Raw genomic sequence first — 20,045 nt, 5'->3', positions numbered from 1 at the left:
CTGTATGCACTGTGTGTGGTATTACTTAAGATAAGATTCTCTCCAGCACACAGACTACCTGTAACATCATATGCATTTAGATATTTCAAAAGAACAAGTAGTTGAAGAACTGGAGGGAATTTTTCATTGTTTAGCAAAGAGTCTCTCACGTTTAGTGCTTACCTGTGATACAAAGAGCCTATGAACCACCCCTTCTTACTCATCCATTCTGCGTATGTTTGAAAAGCAACGCATTAATATTCTTACGTATGTAAAATCCTATTTGAAATCCAGAGCAGCTTCCACCATGCCGTCACAGCACAGCTAGCTGGAAAACCTTGGATGACAGTGCCCCTCTCTGGCGAGAAAAGATTAGTGCATATTTGCCTGTTCTGTCACAAAAACAAGCCCCTGGTCTAGTGAACTGTTTAAAAACTATTCAAACCGCTCTCATTGAGAGCAACAAAACGTTCAAATATTAACTTTAACTGAGCTGAACATTGTTTGCTGATTTACAAGCAGAGCACGCTGGCTATCTTCACATGAAAGCTACAGTACGCTGAGCTACTCTGCATCACGCAAGCGCACGTTTACATTTAATATACCAGTCAGAGCTGAAGCTACCCCAGTGTGTAAGTCAGAATACCTCCAAGCCCTCAATAAAGGTTGAGGGTCTGAACCAAAAGCCGTGTTTTGAAACCCAAAACTCATACATCACCTTGAGAAAAGCACAACGGCTGTACACGCAAGCACAGCAGGCAGCAAGATTTAATCAGTCTACTATGGTCCACAATGAAATTAATAGCAAAAAGACAGAAATTACCTGCATCTCTGTCCACAGCTTCCACCTTTATGACAAACTCCCCTGGATGTTGGTTTTCACGAACTGCAGTCTCGTAAAGTTGCTTCAGAAATATTGGGGTCTCATCATTCACATCAAGAACAATGATGGTTAGAACCTGCGTGGCGGAGAGAGCTGGGCTGCCATCATCAAGAGCCATGACTGTCAAACTGTAGTGCTCCTGAATCTCACGGTCCAGAAGCTGGGCTGTAGTTAAGAGTCCTATTATAAAGAAAGAAGGTATTAAAAAAGTATTCTGGTCCAGGTTAGGATCCCAGTTGTTCCAGCACTCACAGCTTCAATGTAACATCACTGTGCACACTGTGCTACTGCTCCAAGGCTTCCAAGACTTTGGAGTCAGTCATTACCTGTGATTCTCTTTAGAGTGCTAATTGGCCCAGAAATACTCATTTTGACATCAAGGGAAACTGGGATTCATAGAATATTTAAGTGAAGTTCAGAGATTTCTTTTTATTTAATTTTGGGCTTAACTTTTTAACTTTATCTAACTTAAATATTTGTCGTCTTTTGCACGCAAGATACACAATTAGGAGCTCTACAAATCATTGTCAGCTGTATCACATAACGGATTCAAAATCAGAATAAGAACGAGAAAATATTGCAACTATTAGGGTGAGAACATGTTCCACCCACAGTGTAACGCACATTCCTTGATCTTGAGTTTCCCTTTCATCATGTGTACGTATAGCAATACATGTGTGTGCACATGCTTTAAGTATGCGCCATGCAAAAATCAGAATGAAGCATTTCACTTGCACACACTTTCTTCCCACATTCCTTAATGCACTATTGGAAGGCACTCCCGTACATCTACACAACACAGTAATAGTCTCATGTGGAAATTTTTGAGCTGAGTCTCACTGAGCTTGCCTGCTGCACATAGTACTGCCGTGCTCGTGTGGTGCTCTGCCCAAGGTAATCACCCCTGAGGATGGTAAGTCACCTGCGTAGACTACCATAGTAATGTGGTATTTCAGTATTGCGTGGTATGCATTCCCCAATATTACCGTGAGAAGCACAGTACAAGAAAGTCCAGAGAACAGAAGTTACAGTACCTGTGATTTTATCCAATACAAATGCTTTGTTTTCATTGCCTGAAAGAATGTGATATGTAACTTGTCCATTTCTTCCCTCATCAGGATCCTTTGCAATTATGTGGTGCACAAGGAAGCCCACCTCCACATCCTCCATGATGTAGGAAAGAGGCGAAGATGTAAAATTGGGACTGTTGTCATTGATATCTAAAATAACAATTTTTGCAGCCAGGGAATCAAGCCTGCGATCAGTCAGATTTATTGCCTGGTCTGCTGCAGACACTGTAAGGATCACAGAGCGAGTAGTCTCCCTGTCTAGTGGAAAAGCTGTGGTCAAGGTGCCATAGGAAGGGTGAATAAGAAATGGATTTTCACCCATGTTACTCATTTCTAGGGAATACTGTATTTTGCTGTTCAGAAAACTGCCATCTCCATCTTTTGCATCGAATGTGTAAACCAGGGTGCCAACAGGGACATTTTCCTCTATGCCAATCACTACAAAGTCATCTTGAAAATATGGAGAATGATCATTCTGATCTTCTACATCGATACTCAGGAAGACAGTGTTATTCTGTGGAGGATTACTATTATAATCCTTTATAATAACTTGCAAAAGGAAGTGCGAAGCTGTTTCATAGTCAAGTTCCTTGGAAAGATAAAGGTCTCCTGTCAAGCTATCCATTTCAAAATGAACATCATCATCTTTAGCAATACTGAAATGCAGTTTCCTGTTAGTCATTAGATGATTATCAGGCCACTTCAGAGAATTCAACACTTGTGCAGGTTTAAAATTTTCAGGTACAACAAAGTGCTTGAAATCTTGAGAGAAGACAGATCTCCCATTGGGAAATGGGATTACCTACAACAAAAGACAAAGACTGCAATATTTTCCGATCATTATTATGAACAGTGTAATGAAAATTGTTTTCCTTAATTGAGAGTTTAATCATTTATTATTTGTGACTGTTATTTATCCCAAGTATGCCTCAAAGCCAGAAAACAAAGTCAGCATGCTCCATAAGAATTCCAATAGTCCTTGGCCAGTCATTCCATAACGCTATCTTTCACTCCCATGTTAAAAAAAGGGACAAGACTGTCTCTCACCCTCTGAATCACAGGGGTCCAAAGACAGACAACTTGAATACTGCTATCTTTGCCCTTACTCTGGAGCACTTCAACACTCTTTCTACGTAGGACAGCATCACAGGGACAGATGTGACAAAGAAAGCATGGTACATTATGCAGTTTTCCAAACACAGACAGATAGCTGGGGTTTGTTGAGGGTTGTTTATGTCATTACAGAGTTTCATTCATTATGGATTGCTGCTGTGTTCCAAGTTAATGCTTTAAAATGAAAGAATCTCTTTAACTGTGGGAACTGCATTTGCCTGGTCTTGACTGAAGCATTTTTTTCGAAGCTATCCAAAATTAACCATCTTTTGGGTGACGTGAAAATAGCAGCCTCAGTGACGTTCAACCTCTGATAAAGGAGCGTATAGGCAGCCTGGGCAAAGCAGCCCCACTGCAGCTCGATGAACAGCAGGTGGCTGACTGTGGAAAGAGCACATGCTGGATTTCACACGCCCATGCAGAGCAGCCCTATATAAACCAGCACAAAGGAATGAGCTATCCTTATACTGGGTTACAGAGACAGAATTTAGAAACAGAGTAACATAGAGGAGAAAAAAACCCAAACTACCCTCTCCCCCACTTTCAGTCCCTCCTGATATTTGCTTTTCATTCTGCCTACCTGGATATTTTCCTTCTCTTTTCCAGTGTTGATAATGACCTCCCACTAAACCATAAACATCATCTATTTGCAAGACACCGCAGAATGCTGTTGTGTATTCTTAACAAATCAAAATGAGTCTGTCCTCTCATTTCCTCCCTCAACAGAAAAATGGCTAAAGAAAATTACCATGAGGCAAGGTGCTTATAATTTGGAACTTCTTCCTTTCTTCAGCTTATTTCTCTAGCTTCTCCCAAAATTCTTTTTTCAAAGTAACTAAGTATCTAACATAACTGTTCTATCCCTCAACATAAAGGAGTACCTGGATGTGAACAGCAGCATGTCCTTGAAGTGAAGGCGTACCCTGGTCCCTGGCTGTGACCATCATTCTGTAGTCTGATCTCTCAGCATATGATAGAGACCGGGTTGTTCTTAACTCCCCACTGACAGCATCAATCTGGAAATATCCTATATCCTCTTCTTTGGGGAAAAAATGGGTATGAGTTATTGCAGATCTCTTCAGCTTGCCTCCATAGTACCGAACATTGTAATTAACAGTAAAAAAGAGTAGGACCCAGAGGAAAGGGAACCTGCTGCCCTCATTTGGATCACCTCTTCTTCCTTCATTGAGTAAATAGTTATTATAAACCACTTACTCTGGATTTAGAAAGCTACAGAGAGAAACGCTATGGAGTACTAGAGCGACTGCTCAATTTTATAGCAACGTCATTCACACCAATGGTGTGTGCATCAAGAGAGCAGCAGACAACCCAGGATTGGTACTCCTACTTCCAACATAAGTTGGCAGGCAGGGCCAGAGAAATAATTAAGTCTTCGTCTCTGAACTGGCATGAAAGGTCAAGCAAGTGATGGTGGATACACAGCTGGCTCATATCCCTCGCAGACTATGAGTTAGCAAAGAGCCCTATCTACCCCTAAGACACCATAGGGGTCTATGTGATGCCACGGGCAGTGATGCCACGGGCCCTGCCTGTGCTCTGAACCAGGACCTAAGTAGGAGTAGCTAAAATCTTACAGTAAATTATTGCAGACCAACATGTGAATATTAGAAATTATGCTTACATCTTTCATCAAAGACTGGCCACATGCTAATAACAAGCAACTTCTAATTAAAATTACTATTTAGAGCTACAACATATTACACATTCTAGAGTTGCAAAGAAAAATTCTACCACAGAAGAGTAAATAGCTCTTTGTGACTTAGAATCATAGAACCATTTAGGTTGGAAAAGAACCTTAAGATCAAGTCCAACTGTAAACCTAACACTACCAAGTCCACCACTAAACCATGTCCCTAAGTACCACATCTACATGTCTTTTAAATACCTCCAGGGATGGTGACTCTACCACTTCCCGGGGCAGCCTGTTCCAGTGCTTGATAACCCTTTCGGTGAAGAATTTTCTCCTAAAATCCAATCTAAACCTCTCTGGTGCAACTTGAGGCTGTTTCCTCTTATCCTATCACTGGTTACCTGGGAAAAGAGATTGACACCCACCTCCCCCATTTTTAAGGAATGCAATACAAATTACTCTCTAATTTTTAGTAAAATGGGGAAGTATCTATTACTTGGTATACCTTACCAGAAACTTAGAAAATTGAATTTGTCATAACTACTTCTCTCTTAAAATACTATGCAAAAATTTTTCTGCTATGTGAATTTTTAATAAGGTGTGCTAGTGGGTTAAACAAAGTCATGCAGTATAACAGCTGCTATTCTAATAAGCAACTATGGTAAAAATAAATTCAGTGCAGATGTAGTACACAAAACACGCATAAAAAACTATTTCCATTGGCACCTAAGTGAGCATGAAACTGTTTATGTTCTCCAAATCTGCACATGCAAACTAGTTAGCTGCACATATAGATGTTCATTTTTGTACCCAATCACCTCACCTGCAACTGTAAAATATTTGCACCTGCAGAATTTGAAAAAACACTGAGCAGGCCAGTTAGAAATCAGGGTTTTCACAATCAACAAATAGGAGATTTTTCCAATATTGTTCTGCTATTTTTGACTGCCTATAGGTTTCTAATGCTCCATGAGTCCCTTCTGGGTTGAGTCTTGCAGTCTGGAACGTAACGAGGAAATTGCCAACAAAAGGAAACAATATGTAGAGACAATTATATTAAATGAGACAGTCTTGCATTCTGCATTTTTCACGATAGTTTCAAAATAGTAATGACGCTATATTACTGTTTTCATAAATAGCTTTTGGTTACTTTCCTGGTTTAGGTCCCAACAGTGTATGTCTACATTCACAGATACACTATTTTGTTCCGTATAATGTTTCAGGACACAAAATCCCAGCTAAGCAAAAGGCAGAGGAGATATGAAAAATGGAAAACATAACATGAATTGCATGCATATATTTTTAACATTTTGCTAAAACTGACATTTAAAATAACTGATAGGGACAACTAATAAGAAAAAGAAAACAGTAAACAGAAGTGCACAAAAACCATTCACTTCATTTTTCTACCAAAATGGAGTTACAGCTACCAAACTGAACCAAAAAATAAAAAATAGTTAAAAAAAAAATATCAGAGAACAAAAACATTGCAAGTACATAATTGAAATCTAAGCATGAGGCTATGAGGCTTCAGCAGTGATGAGGACAGTCAGTACCTCTTAGCATAAAGACCAATACTTGTTTTTCTGTTTCAAGTAGCAGAACATAAATAGCTAAGCTCAGCTGAAACGGGTGTCAGTCCACAGAGCTTCTGAAGGGTTGAAGCTTATTTGATAGGGGAAAGGAATGGTCAGAATCTACATTTCTGAATAAAATAAAAGACAGCTGGTCAAAAAAGAAATTACCAGTAGTGTTATTCACTAGAGACTACAATTCCACTAAAATCCAAATATTGCATGAAATGGTAAGTTTTGTACTTATTTTGGTGGCAATAAAAGTAACAGAAAAGTCTGATAATGTCAGAAAGAGATACTGTATAAAACTAGTACCCCTTGGGACTTACATTTTGAAAGTACTTCTCATTTTCATCTTTTTTATCTGGTACTGCATAATAAAGACAGTCAAAACTGAAATATCTTATTTCTATTTTTCCGGTATTTTTACCAGTCTATTTTGTAATTTATTCATGGACAATTTCAAAGTGTAGCCATTTGATTCCAAATCAGAAAAAAATTCAAGAAAATAAATCCTTATGAAATGGATTTCTCTACATCTACAGACAGACTAATCAAACTTTTACACTACATTTTGTAGCTAAAGCAATTGAATTCAGTTCTGAATTTCAAAGCTTACCTGAAAACAGATCTTGCTTTTCAACTGATTTAACAGATGACATGAGAGAAGAGATAGACCACTTTTGAATACTTTTGCCCAAGATTACCGAAGGCAAGTGCATGTGAGCAGTAGGTTGCTCACTTTCTAAATACACTCCAAATTCTACTCCTCATTCTTTTGGAAGTTCAAAATGAGGAATAAGGGGAAAAAGTGGTTTTAAGTTTTACACTCAAAGAGCATGTCAGTCATTGCTCTAAAAGCTCATGCTCCCTGCACTTTCAGAAAGATTTGCTCAGTTTTCATCTCCGTTAGTCACCTGAATTAGGCAACTGCTGCTTGTATCATATACCCTAAAGATGTCCCTTTTTGTATGAAGGGAAAAGGGAGAAAGTATAGGAGAAATCAATAAGAAAGAAGGAAATTGAGAAGAGCAGATGAAGCATGGAACAGAAAAAAATTAAACTTCTCAATAACTTGACTCTAATGGGCCCAGTATCTTCTTGTGCTTGCAACTCTATCCTAACCTGCCAATAAACAGATACGCTTTTTCACTTAAATTTTCCACCTCTGCATTGTCCAACCTGTTGGCCAGCCTTTTTCATTTACATGAGGTTCTCCAAAGCCCAGGCACCTTCTCAACTCTGTGCTCTCAAACATAATCACAGAAACTGCAGTTTTCGACAAAAAAAGATGGCCTGAGAAACCCCAGGCAATGTGCGGCTGTGAACTTTGGCAGAGCATTTAAGCCTTCCAGGGACTGGCATTCAGGCAAAATGGCCCAGAAAGCAGACAGAAAGTAACACTAGAGTTTTCTCAGATATTCGTGACCTCAGTATGCAGTAATAGTTAGCTACATATTTTTACCTAATTTCCTGAAGAACTGTATCTTTCCCAGGTTTTAAAATACTTAGTGCCTTGGCCATCTCATTCTCCTTTGAGATGAAAGAAAATTTGTTTCTCTTCACAGAAAAGAGGAAGGCAATGCCATGGCTCCCAAAGAGCTTGAACTCTATGAGGCTGCTGCAGAAATGCAGCCCTCTGCAAGTCTAGGAATGCTCCCTACATGATGCTAGCAAATCACCCTGGAGAACAAGTACTTGTCTACAGACATACGTACAACACTTGCCAATTCCTGTGTGTTAGCAGTGTAAACTGGGCTTCTCCTAGCACTCTGGTGGACAAGTGCTAATCTATCCACAGAATTGGTCCAAATACAACTGTAAAAGCCTCTACTTTGCCAGTGCTAGTCTTAACACATAAAGTAATAGTTTATGATACACTACAAATACAGACTAATTTTTGTTATAAATGCTATACTATAACCTATTGACAGTCACAAAGAAGGCCAGGCAAACCACTTTGCAATTGCCAGCATCACTAAGGAATAGCACACATAGCTGGGATTCACCTCTCTCTGAATTAGGTTACTCTTACAGTGACAACACAAAAGTGGAGGTATGGCAATATGATCATGCATTTCCATACATGTGAATATTTAAGAATGATCTGTTTTGATTTTCTGGGAATAGAGAGGGGCATTTTGAAGGAAACACTTCTCTGAAGGCTAAAATTCATCTGTTGTGTAAGCCTCATAGTTCTTTTACAGATTCTTCCTTATGTAATTTGTTGGCATTTGCCATCAACCCTTATGCATAGCTTAATTTATTGCTGCTATCTTGGCGTTTCTTTAAGGTTTCAAGAACATTAAAAATTACCCAGTGACTCTTACAAGCTTAACAGCTGACACTGACACTCATAGCTCTTAATCTTGTGGCAGTCCCTCAACTGTTGAAAAGAGCACTGGTCTGCATGCAGTCCTCCAATTAACCTGATGTCTTTGTGTTTAACAAATATGGCTGTAAATCAGATCATATTTCTTCTCCATATTTTAGCACTGAACAATGTCCCCGAACAAGAAAATAATATTTTAAATATAAACCAGGCAAGAACTTCACCATGAAACAGAAGACCAGATGTTAAAGGCTTTGAGCCAACTAACAACAACAACAAAAATCAGTATCAGAGAAGCTCAGCTGTTTCTGGATTTGTTTATCAGGAAAATATCTAGTTCCAAGGCTGGGAGGGCTCTTTTAGTGGGTTTTTTTGGTGCTGTTTTTATCCTTTTGTTCTTTCTAGAGACAGCATTTGCAAGACCAGTCGTATTTTGTGTTGCTAGTCATTTTTATAATTTGAACTCTTACTTACTCCCCTCTGGGGCTCTACAGTGAAGCCAGTAAGAAAATCCAATATATAGTTTGAAGGAAGGGAATATAGTTAGATACACAGACAGGCAGAGACCCCTGAAGAACACTTCCTGTGTTGCCTGGCCACCACCCTTCAAACAAAGGGTTGGGCACTACTCATTCCCTTTGTCTTAAGGGGGATCATTTCCTGCAAAATATTATTATTCACAATGCAGAAGTCTACGATTCTCTCCAGTTCCCTCTGGAAGAGGCAGTCACTTGTATCCAAATTAAGGGAATAATAGTATGGCCATAAACTGACCCTACAGTCTTTTATTATCTACATATATTTCAACTGCAAAATTTCCAATAGAGTTGTTAAATGTCTCATTTTTTTAAGCATTTCTTGGTGGAAGAGAGCAGAGTTAGTTCTCTGGCCCTTGTGGATTTGGATCTTAAAGTCCTTCCATTACTCCACAGAAGTCAAAAGGGTACATAAAGACACAGTATAACATAATCCACAGGAATCTTCTGGTAATTTCAGCCTTGGCAAGAAGAGGCTACAGATTCCCTTGCTCTTTAAGAGTGAGGAGTAATGTAGCTTTGCAGTATTTTGTTCTTTACTCTGCAGTGACAAATAATTGTAATGAGTTAAAACCAACTGAGCCCACATTTGAGCTCTGCCTACACAAAAGAGAACACCTGAGGAAATGCACTGAGTGGATGGAAGTATTGGAAATGCTTTCTTGCTCTGATGAAACAGTATGCTCTGTGTGCAAATTACCGTAGACTACAAATACCGAGCTTAAAAGGTATTGATTACATTAAGCTGCTAGAATACAGCAGGTACCAAAATAAAGAAATAGTTCTGTTCTTGGCACCTCTTGCTGTTTTGAACCAATAGTGAAGGAAAGCAGGAGAAACAGACATGTTTTCCTCACTGGTTACAGACGGAGTTCGCCTTTGCGTAAAAGTGTAGCAAGTGGCATGCAGCAAAAATGGAGATCACATCTATGTCTCTTACTAGTATTAATGCCCCAGTCCCACTCATGTTCTAATTTTGGACCTTCTGTTATTGATTTCACTGCAAGCAAAACTGGATCCTATAGCTTACCCCAGAAGTGAACTACTACATGTAGGAATTATGGGGAAAACTAAAGAGAAGTGTTTTTAAGTGGCCATGCAATGTCAGGCTAACACAGTGCTAAACAAAGGGTGAAACATGAACTAAAAACCACAAGCCTCACTGTTTGCCCAGATTATCTGTTGATCCTTCTGATCCCTGTCTCAGACTGTCATGAACAGTTCTTTTAGCAGGAAAAAATTTTCAATTGGTCATGGGAAAAGGGAGATCATCTTTCTTTTAAGATGTTAAACAACTGACTGAAACACAAAACTGCACAGTACAAGACCATGGTCCTAATCTCTTCTGAGTGCTGTTTGAATGGTCTCTGGCCAGCCACATAAGCAACCAAACTCCTGGGAAGATGGGGCAGAGGGGGGAGGAAGGAAGGAAGGGAGGAAGAAAAGGTAGCTGCTTGCACCTCCTTAGATACTTCATAAGACATACCATGGTCACGATTCCTATTTACGCAGGCACCTTTATTCCAACAAACACAAAGTAGACATAAAATCCTGTATGTATATATGGCACCTCTAAAACTCTAGTTATTTCAATGTATCTTTTCTTATGAATAACACTTTAAATTCTTACCTGATTCTATTGAATACAATACAACACCGTTGTTCCCAGAATCAAAGTCTTTTGCAAAGACAGTGGTAATACGTGTCCCTGACGGCTGCCCTTCCAAAACCTGTCATCAAGCATTTTATAAATAATTTGCAAATATACATGGATAACAGCAAGTCTTAAACTAAATCCCTTGCCATAACACAAGAGTTTATCTGTTACTCTATTTTCCGTTTCAGTAATATTTACAGTCAGTGCAAAGAGCATTTCAGGAAATGGTTAAATAATATAGTTCTAGCAATCCTCTGTTACGGTCTGCATATATTACTAATTCGAAAATCTGTAGTACAGCAGACTCAGATGTCAGAAATTAAAAGAGATTCTACTGCACACATAAATAAAATTATACACGTCTATCCTTTACATCTAACAGAATACACGGCGGAGAACCGTCATCATTTGATAAAGCCTGATAGTCCCAAACACACCAGAGTCTCAATTAAGAACGGGGTCGGTTTCTGTTTCGCTGCAGCACCGTCACCGTTTCCCAGCGCAGGGGGTTTGGGCTCCCGCCACAGGGTGGTGCTCAGAGCAAGGCAGCGCATCCCACCGGCAGCACCCACCTGGGCGTGCAGCACCCACCTGGAGGTGCAGCTCCCGCCCGAGTGCCGCCTGAGGGAAGAGGGGCTTATTGTCGTTGAGGTCCCTCACTGCGATGTACACGGCTGCCGTGGCGTTCAGCCGTGGTGAGCCGTGGTCGGTCACTAGCACGGTCAGCTGGTGGTGAGCGTGTTTTTCACGGTCTAGTGCAACCCAGTTTATGATTTCACCTGACGGACAAAGAAAATGAAGGAGAAAGGGAGTTAGATCTTTACTGTGCGCTACCACTCATCGTACTACATGCAATTATGCTTCTAATTTAACGTGAAATAACAATACATGTCTTCTGATACACCTTACTGCTCACATTAAAACCTCAGCTTCCCAAGCTCCATTCCACAGAAACATTCTGTCAATCATAGTTTGCACTTGTACTTTAGTACTGTATTACATCCTTTACTATACCAGTGGATGCCCCGGAGCAAAGGTGTAAAACAGTATGAACCAACGCGCCGAACCCCCAAAGAAATCCATCTGGCCTTTTCTTCACCACGCTTCAGGACAGATAATATATGAGCACCGGGTTTTAACTGCTGACAATGGCCTTTATTAAGCCCCTGGGTTAGGAAATGCTCAACACAATGTCTGTACATTAATCAGGAACCCTTATGTCTCCTATACGTTCTGGTAAACCCAGTGAATAAATCTGACCCAATCTTCTCTCCATCTGCTCAGCCTTACTCAATATAGCTGTAGATTTGCAATTGACCAAAGTCCTTCACACAGGTAGCCACATATTATTTTAAGATCTTCTTGGTTAACTCCTAGTACTCTGCCTTTAAACTTCCATAAACATACTCAACAGGAACCTGCTTTGAAATGACAATTTTATTTTGAGAGTCACACAGAGAAATTCTGGGAGAGCTTATTCACTCCCCATGAGGGCAGGACATCTGGGAACAAGAATTTTAAACAGCAGATCTTTGCTCACTACGTATCAATTTGCTAAACCGGATTATTTACAGTACCTGTGGTCCCTACAGGATTCCCTTCCTCTGGGCTCTCCATGCTGTGGTCTGTGGTGTTATACTGTGTGGACATAGTACCTATTACTCAAAGCATTTGGGATACACTGCAGAGTACACACTGTGCCGTGAAAAATTTCTCTAAGCCAATTTGATTTCTGTGGTGCCATGTACAACATGAACTCAGGTTTGAGGTAACTTAGAGAAGTTTTCACAAATATTTTAAATCACTGTAACTGTCAAATGTCATAATTACCTTTACAGTTTTTTATGGCTGATCTGTACTTTTCAACTGTACTTCATCACAGGCAATTAAGTTCCTCATATGAACTACTGAAGCTATAACTTAAAACTCCTTTTAATTTGTTACAGTCAAATACTGAAACTTATGACCAAGTGACCAGAATGAAGTCATGAAAAAAATAAAATCCTAAGGGTTAGTTCATTCTTCATGAACATATATTAGATTTATTTCATTCCCCAAATTGTGAAGCTCTGAGTTAGAATATTCACATATCAACCCAAGAGATTCACAGCAGTTCCTGAAAGCTTCACACTTTACTTCCATTCCCTTAGGGAAGGCTACTTTCCAAAAGCAATATTAGGCAGATTACAAATCATAAAATGCTACCTGTGTTGGAATTCATCTTGAAATACTTTCCATCAGACAAAAGGAAATAGGAAAGTTGTCCGTTTCTTCCCGAGTCTTTGTCAACAGCTGTGATGGTGCCAACCACACCCCTGGGAATTGGATTTTCCTCCATTTCAAAGAAGTAGCTCTCATGCAGAAACATGGGAGAATTATCATTTTCATCCAGGACATTAACTATTACCGAGGTACTTGCATTTTGCCTGAGGTTTTCATCCTCGGAGGTGCTGACCAGGGCTCTGAAACTTAGTATCTGTGCACATTCGTAGTTCAAATGTTTCCGAAGATAAATCCAGCCAGTATCAGAGCTGATTCCAAATGCAACAGAATCCGTGCTAGGCTCTAAGGAATATGTCAGCTTGGAGGTAACACTGTGTGGATCAAGTGAGTGGGCTTGAACCTGAAGGATTTGGGCACCTAGAGAAGTGGCTTCACTGATTTCTACTTGATACACCAAGTTCTGAAAAACCAAAGTAGGGCCCATCTTCTGCTCTTCAATAATCACTGTCAACATCAGCAAAGAAGTCAGAGGAGGACTGCCATAGTCTTCAGCTGCTATGTGTAGAGTATACTCCTGCTGCTTATCCGCAAACACTGTCCTGGTGAGGTTTACCACTCCAAGGTTTGGATCAATGTTGAATGCATTTGACTGCTTGCTTGCAATACTATATTTGATTGCCCCATTCAGGCCACTGTCTTTGTCTTCTGCATGAGCAATGTAGACAGCAGTGCCAGGGGGCTGGGTATGTGAAATAGTTACCTTGTCAGATTTGGTAAGAAATACTGGAGGGTTGTCATTAATATCTACCACAGATATGTTGACCTGGGTGCTACCATAGACAGGGGAGTTACCCAACTGTGACTGAACGGTGAGCACCACAACAGACTGAGTTTCATGGTCAAGCTGTTGTTTGGTGCGGATGATACCAAACTGGGGATCAATAGAGAATCTTCCATGTGGATCACCGGAGGAAATTCTGTAAGAAACCACTTCTAAAGAATCTAGAAATGGAAATAACAACAAAAAATGTAAAAAAAAAAAAAAAAAAAAGAAAGAAAGTGATAATATGAAGGTTGGTACGAACATCTGTGAAGAATGCATGCTGTTAAATTCAGTGGAATAAATGTAAGCTGCACAGATGTTTGACTTCCTTGGGCTTTTTATGCTTCCTTTTTCCTGTCCTTGGAGCCCTTCAGTAAAATATGACTGTATACAGTTTGTCCACTTGTGTACCATTTGCTTTTCATCTCACTGGTATGATAAAACTCTATAGAGGAAATAGTATAAGACCCTCTTGTTTTTCCCTTTTCTAAAATATAGAAAAAACACTCCTATAAATTAGCCTTATGGGAGTAATTTCATTACACACAGGCATTCACTATAGCAAGGAATGAAACAGGTGGCAGTTCTCTGAAAGAACTGCATTTTACTGAACTTACTGCTCATGGATGACCACTGCTATAACCTTTATACATCAGATGCTACCTAAAGCAAAAGCTGTCTAAAGGTTCAGGCTTATTACCAAAGCCGCTCCACAGGTGCTACCTCACCCTGAGGACAGTGGTCAATGCACTGTCCTTCCAAGAAGGAGAAAATGGGAAGACCTGACTAATCAAACTTTTATAAAACCTCTGCCTCTACCACCTTACATGTACAGATCCATCGTCAAGCTGGTACGTGGACTCATGGCTCCCACTGTTCTGCATAGGAACCAAATACATATGGCTCTCAGGACAGGATCTTTTATGACTAAGGCCTGGCAGCAGCTAACCCATTTGCCTCTAAAAATGGTAATGAAACCAAATGGATTAAATACATTTTCAAAAGGTCCCATAAACATTCATCTGGAGTTCACCACTTAATTTGAGAAAATGGGGGGGGGGGGGGGATTTTGTTTGTTTGTGGTCTTTTTTGGGGGGTGTTGTTTGGGGTTTTTTTGCAGCACCACTTCATATAGATCCTCTGAGACTTCTGAACACTCTCTGATCATGAGTATTGGTCTGAGATATGTCTTGCATGGGTAATGCTTTAACACAAGCCACACCATCATACGGACATTTCCTTACACTTTCACAAAATGCTTCTCACCTCCCCATTTACAATTACAGAAATCCATCTAGAAGAAATGGAGGCAGTTGCCAATCCCCATGGACCACCAAGGAGAGTACCACAAATCTCCATCTGTTCTAAAGAGCATCCTGATACAGCAGTGATTACACCAGCTGCTGTAAATACCAACAGTAAATACTATTTAATGCTCGACAGACTGAATGAATAATATGAAAGTTTTAAAAAAAAATTATCTGCAGATATTTCCAGTTAATGGTCACAACAGAAATGCAATGTAATCTCTGACTGAGCATGCAACTTACTTGGAGGCTCTCTGGCCTTTACAGTGCCGATTGGGCTGTCTTCAGGTGCATCTTCAGGAACAGAAAAAGCATACCGGGATCTCTCAAATATGGCAGGGGCCGAAGCGGTCTGAAGGATGTTTACTGTGACGGCTGCATTGGTGGCAGAGGGAAGGCCACCCCCATCCTGTGCAGAAACAGTCAGGAAGAGCGCAGAGTGTGCCAGGTGACCAAGAGCTGAGATCAGGTAAATAATTCCTGAAAATACACAGAAACAAAAGAGCAATAAAATAAGTTAAAATTCAGCAGGCTGTCAAAATAGTTTCAACATGTACCGCTACTCTAAGAGACAGCCAGACAATGTGGACAAAAAGCAGCTCTCCCCATTCCTTTTTGAGAGCCAAGTTTTTTCAAATTATATGGTCTTTACCATGCACAAACCCACTGAGACATAGCACGTTCTGTGTCAAAACACAGTGTCCATAATTCCGATTTTAGAAACACAGATTCAGCTAAATCTTTAACAACTTAATTGAGTCAGTGGCATTGTTCTGAGTTTTCAGCAATGTTAGGAAAAACACAATTTTACCAGTACTAGTCTATAGGAATCTGGAAGTACATTAGGGGGAAAAAAAAATACTGTATTGTTACAAAAGACTAACTTATCTTTGCAAACAGTGAAGTCACAAACAGGCTGCGGAGACATTCTGCTCAAATAAGTCCCCAAATAAACCATCCACACAAACGGGGTTGAAGCCCCAAAATACAAATCTTAGGAGCAGTGGGCTCTGTGGAGAGTATCTGGGAAGCAACCACCTGCTGTCTGATCACGAGTTTCTGGTAAAACACCCTTTAATAGTGAATTCTAAGATCTGTTGAATTTGCAAGCTGCTAACAATTACATTTTATATAAACTATATGAAATAAGTAATTCTTTGAAAAGAAAATGCAATGCTCTGTCCAGAAATACAGGACTTTGGATATGTCTTCCCCAAGATAAATACATTTTCATCCTTTAATGCTGATGAATGAGACTAGCTGTCTCCAAATACATTCTCTTCTGACTGCTAAAATAAGTCTATAGTAGTATCAGATAATTATGTCCAATTGTCAAATACTCTCTGTATAACTACAGAAACCCACATCTAACTATTATTACCTAAGATGGTAGTATGGGTAGAAAGAATGAACATGGCAGGAATCCTGTCGCATCTTCTTCTAGAGTAAAAGCTTGTATGAACTTGAAAGAAAGCTTTGTTTGAGTGAAGACTTCAGTCTCAGCAATGAGAATTACATCCAAACCATAGTTCTCTATGGGATGTTCATAATGGTCCACAACAATTATCCAAAACTGATACTTGTTAACTGTTCCATGAGAGACAGTCATTCATTGTCCTTTCCAAGCAAATTAAGGATTTATAAATGAAGATATAAACCCACAAATAAATCATTAGCCCTCAGAGCACTCTGAAATGTCTGGTCTAGATGAAGTGAACATAAATACTTAAAAATTTAAGGGTAAACACTAGATCATAGAGCAATACAGCAGATCACAGTATGTTTGTTACTTCATAAATTGTATAACTAAATTATAACCTGAGGCACACAGTCAGAGACCAGGTTCTTTCAGCCAGGTAAAAGATGGAATAAAAAAATGTAATTACATCCTAGAGAGCATTAATACTGATTTGTCTTATCCTTTCCAGCATATTCCCTATCATTGAGCAGGAGGAATACCACTTTTTCTGAGGTAACAAAAATCCATCAATATTCTAAGACCCTTTGGTGGTCACAGATTTTGCAACACACAGAGAACTATTTGTAAAGTAAGATTTTCAACATGAAAATGAAGATGAAAGGTGACCAAACACCAGAAAATCTTTCTTAGCAATGACTGAGTTTAACTAAATATACGCTAAATGCTAAAATTGCAGTGAGCTAAGCAGTAAGGTTGCAGTAAACTCAAGTGATTCAACTAATAGGGACAACTTTCTACATATCAACAGATATTTTCAAGAAATCACCTGTGCTTTTTGTAGAAGCTGGTGAAGACACAAAACCTCTAGCAGCTCAGTAAAACCAAACTTTTAAACTTTGAGCTACCTTTGTAATTTCCTGGCTCTCAAGACAGGTTTAGTAGGGATGATGTTTGGCATTCAAGACAGACATTTAGTGGTCCTATTTGTCAGACAGGGTAAAAATTAGATTTAACTTCAAGTGCCTTCGGAGAATCAGTGCATGATTCAACTACAATATACCTTCTCAAAATTTAGCGTGAAGCCACAACACTAATTTGCTACAATGTATTTTTAAGCAGAATAAAGGAAAATACATTAAATCCTTATAAATATTCAAACATGCACGCAGTATACATTCCAATTATACTGCTAGGACATTATAATAACAAACTGTGTCTTGACATGCTTAAAATGCATTCAAAGGGTCTTCAGGATCAAGGAAGAATGCTTTCCACTAACAACAAAGGACACTTATTCCAGTGGGGCAAAACACAGTAAAAACACAACAGAGATAGAGGTGGATTCAGAATTCATTGCTGATCCAGCTCCTATGCCAGTAACTGATGCACTTCCAAGAATCAACCTTATTTTGGCCTTTTTGTTCTTTTTTGTCTTCTGATGATTGGTTTTACGATTAGTTAGCTCAACAAAGTAGTCTTCCAAGGACATAAACTTTTGGCATTTCCTGCAGTAATCTGAGCAACTGTAGCTCAAAGGAAAAAGGGTTTTAACCTTTTTTTTCCAGACGTTAAATGTATAAACATGGACTTTAAACACTGTAGTTTTCAAATTAAATGAAGCCAATCAAATGGACTGTATTTTACTAACTTGACCAATTGGGTATTTTTCTACTGACAAGGTCAAAAATATCTCATTCCCATTTTGGATACTTCAAAATGTATGTGAAGAGTGGGAAAACTTCTACACAAAAGCATTACATTGAAATTCTTACTCTCCAAGCAATAACTATGACTTCAGAACATCCCTTAGTAAAGGGTGGAGCAAACAGTGCTCCACTCCAGGAACTCTGAAGACCTGATGGAACAGAAATATTTCAGAACCAAAATTCCTTCTCTGCTGACCTAGACAGATTACAGCCAGTTCAGCTACAGAAAGCAGACAGAAAAGAAAATGGATAAAAGATTTTGCTTTCTCCCTTCATTCTTTTGCTGTGTCCTAGGGAGGGAAGGGAATAGGCAAGTACATCTCGCCAACTCAGTCCTCTTTTGGAGGACCAGAGACACCCTAAGAACAGTGGCAGATTCCAAGTAAAAAGTATATGTCTTCCATATGGTTCCTTCCAGCCTCAAAACTGTAGTATGCAGGAAATTTTATAACCCAGTTTGACTTTTAATTATATACATTCTGTTTCTTTCCACATTTGTAGGACTGGGCATTAGCTTTGCGTCTAGTGATACATAATCTATACAGACATTTGAGACGGCTCTACCATATGCTGGGGAACATGCCACATTAGGCTCTATTATGGCATCATATGATGGGAAAGAAGTTGTAGAAGTAGGCAGCACCTGGGATCCTACTTTCTATACGGTTACATAAAAACATTGGACTGTGACTAAAATGGACAGTCCTGACCACTTGGGTCAAAAGTAGCTGCCAGCACACCTCAGAGTAAGCTGGCTAGGTGTATTTGATCTGCTGAAGTACGGTGCAGGAGATCCCCTAGTACTACATTGCAAAGGCAGAAACACAGGGCTAACTGCAAGAAGCACATGGCAGGAACTAGCTGTGTAAGTCAAGTCATGCATTTGGTGTGTGAAACTCAATAGAGGTATGCCTTGCTAAGTAACAGGTTGAAGACGAGTCGCAGTTTTCCTTTCTTTCCTGTTCTGTGATTAAGAGAAGACAGTGGCTTATTATTGTTATTACCATAGTCATTTGCAGCCTGCAATTTGTGGCTTCAGAGAACTTAAAAGACAATTAGGTTGCTGTGGTACAGAACATATTCTTCCATTACGAAAAACAGTTTCTAGAAATGCTCATGATAGAAAGGGAATAATGAGACGGCTCCTCTGTGAGGAACGTTTTACCAAGACCAAAGCTCCCAGCAGGGGACCACACAGACACAAGTCTGGTTCCACTTTAAGGAGTCACTGCATGAAAAATGCCACCTTCTTTCTTACAGCTTGGCTCCCCATATATATAGACAGTCTTGTCTGCTGCCTTTAATAACATTTAATTCCCATTTTTTACATTTATTGTTTATATTACTGCAGTGCCTTGAAGATTTTACCTCTGGTAATTCCTCATTCTGCACAAGAGAGAGCTGGAATCAATTCTGCTTCACAGGTGAACAATCATATAATTATGTACCAGATGAAGCATTAACATCCAGCCTCACTTACACCTTGACAATCTCATTTTCTTGACTAGATCTGCATGGGTGTAACTGACTGCAGATTCCAACATTTGTAAATCAAAAACATGACACAGACGACTGCCTATCATGATTTGTATACACATTTTAGACAGAATCTGCAACGCTGGTTGCATGTTAGCAACTGCCGCTGTAGGCTCTAGCTGGGGAACAGCTCTGCTTCCAGGGCAGGGTAGCTTAGCACAGACCTTTTGCTGCAGAACAATCTGTGCTTACTGGCTAGCATAAATTGTTACAATGATTTTGGGGATTCAATGTA

General features: G+C 39.6%; 1 protein-coding gene across 1 annotated transcript in view; it reads right to left on the bottom strand.

The window, feature by feature from the left end:
* DCHS2 (dachsous cadherin-related 2) overlaps positions 1-20,045 on the bottom strand; it is a 121,368-nt gene that overhangs the window by 33,774 nt on the left and 67,549 nt on the right. Inside the window, exons 4-10 of the mRNA XM_030022948.2 lie at positions 15,392-15,628; positions 13,001-14,020; positions 11,387-11,574; positions 10,769-10,868; positions 3,927-4,084; positions 1,897-2,734; positions 803-1,042 (exon numbers count right to left, since the gene is read on the bottom strand). Of these exons, the coding sequence (XP_029878808.1) occupies positions 803-1,042; positions 1,897-2,734; positions 3,927-4,084; positions 10,769-10,868; positions 11,387-11,574; positions 13,001-14,020; positions 15,392-15,628 (2,781 nt within the window). The remainder of the gene's footprint in view (positions 1-802; positions 1,043-1,896; positions 2,735-3,926; positions 4,085-10,768; positions 10,869-11,386; positions 11,575-13,000; positions 14,021-15,391; positions 15,629-20,045) is intronic.

The sequence above is a fragment of the Aquila chrysaetos genome, chromosome 1 (assembly GCF_900496995.4).
Source record: "Aquila chrysaetos chrysaetos chromosome 1, bAquChr1.4, whole genome shotgun sequence".
NCBI lineage: Eukaryota > Metazoa > Chordata > Aves > Accipitriformes > Accipitridae > Aquila > Aquila chrysaetos.
Note: the sequence above shows the minus strand (reverse complement) of the source record. Positions and strands in the feature narration are given on the sequence as shown.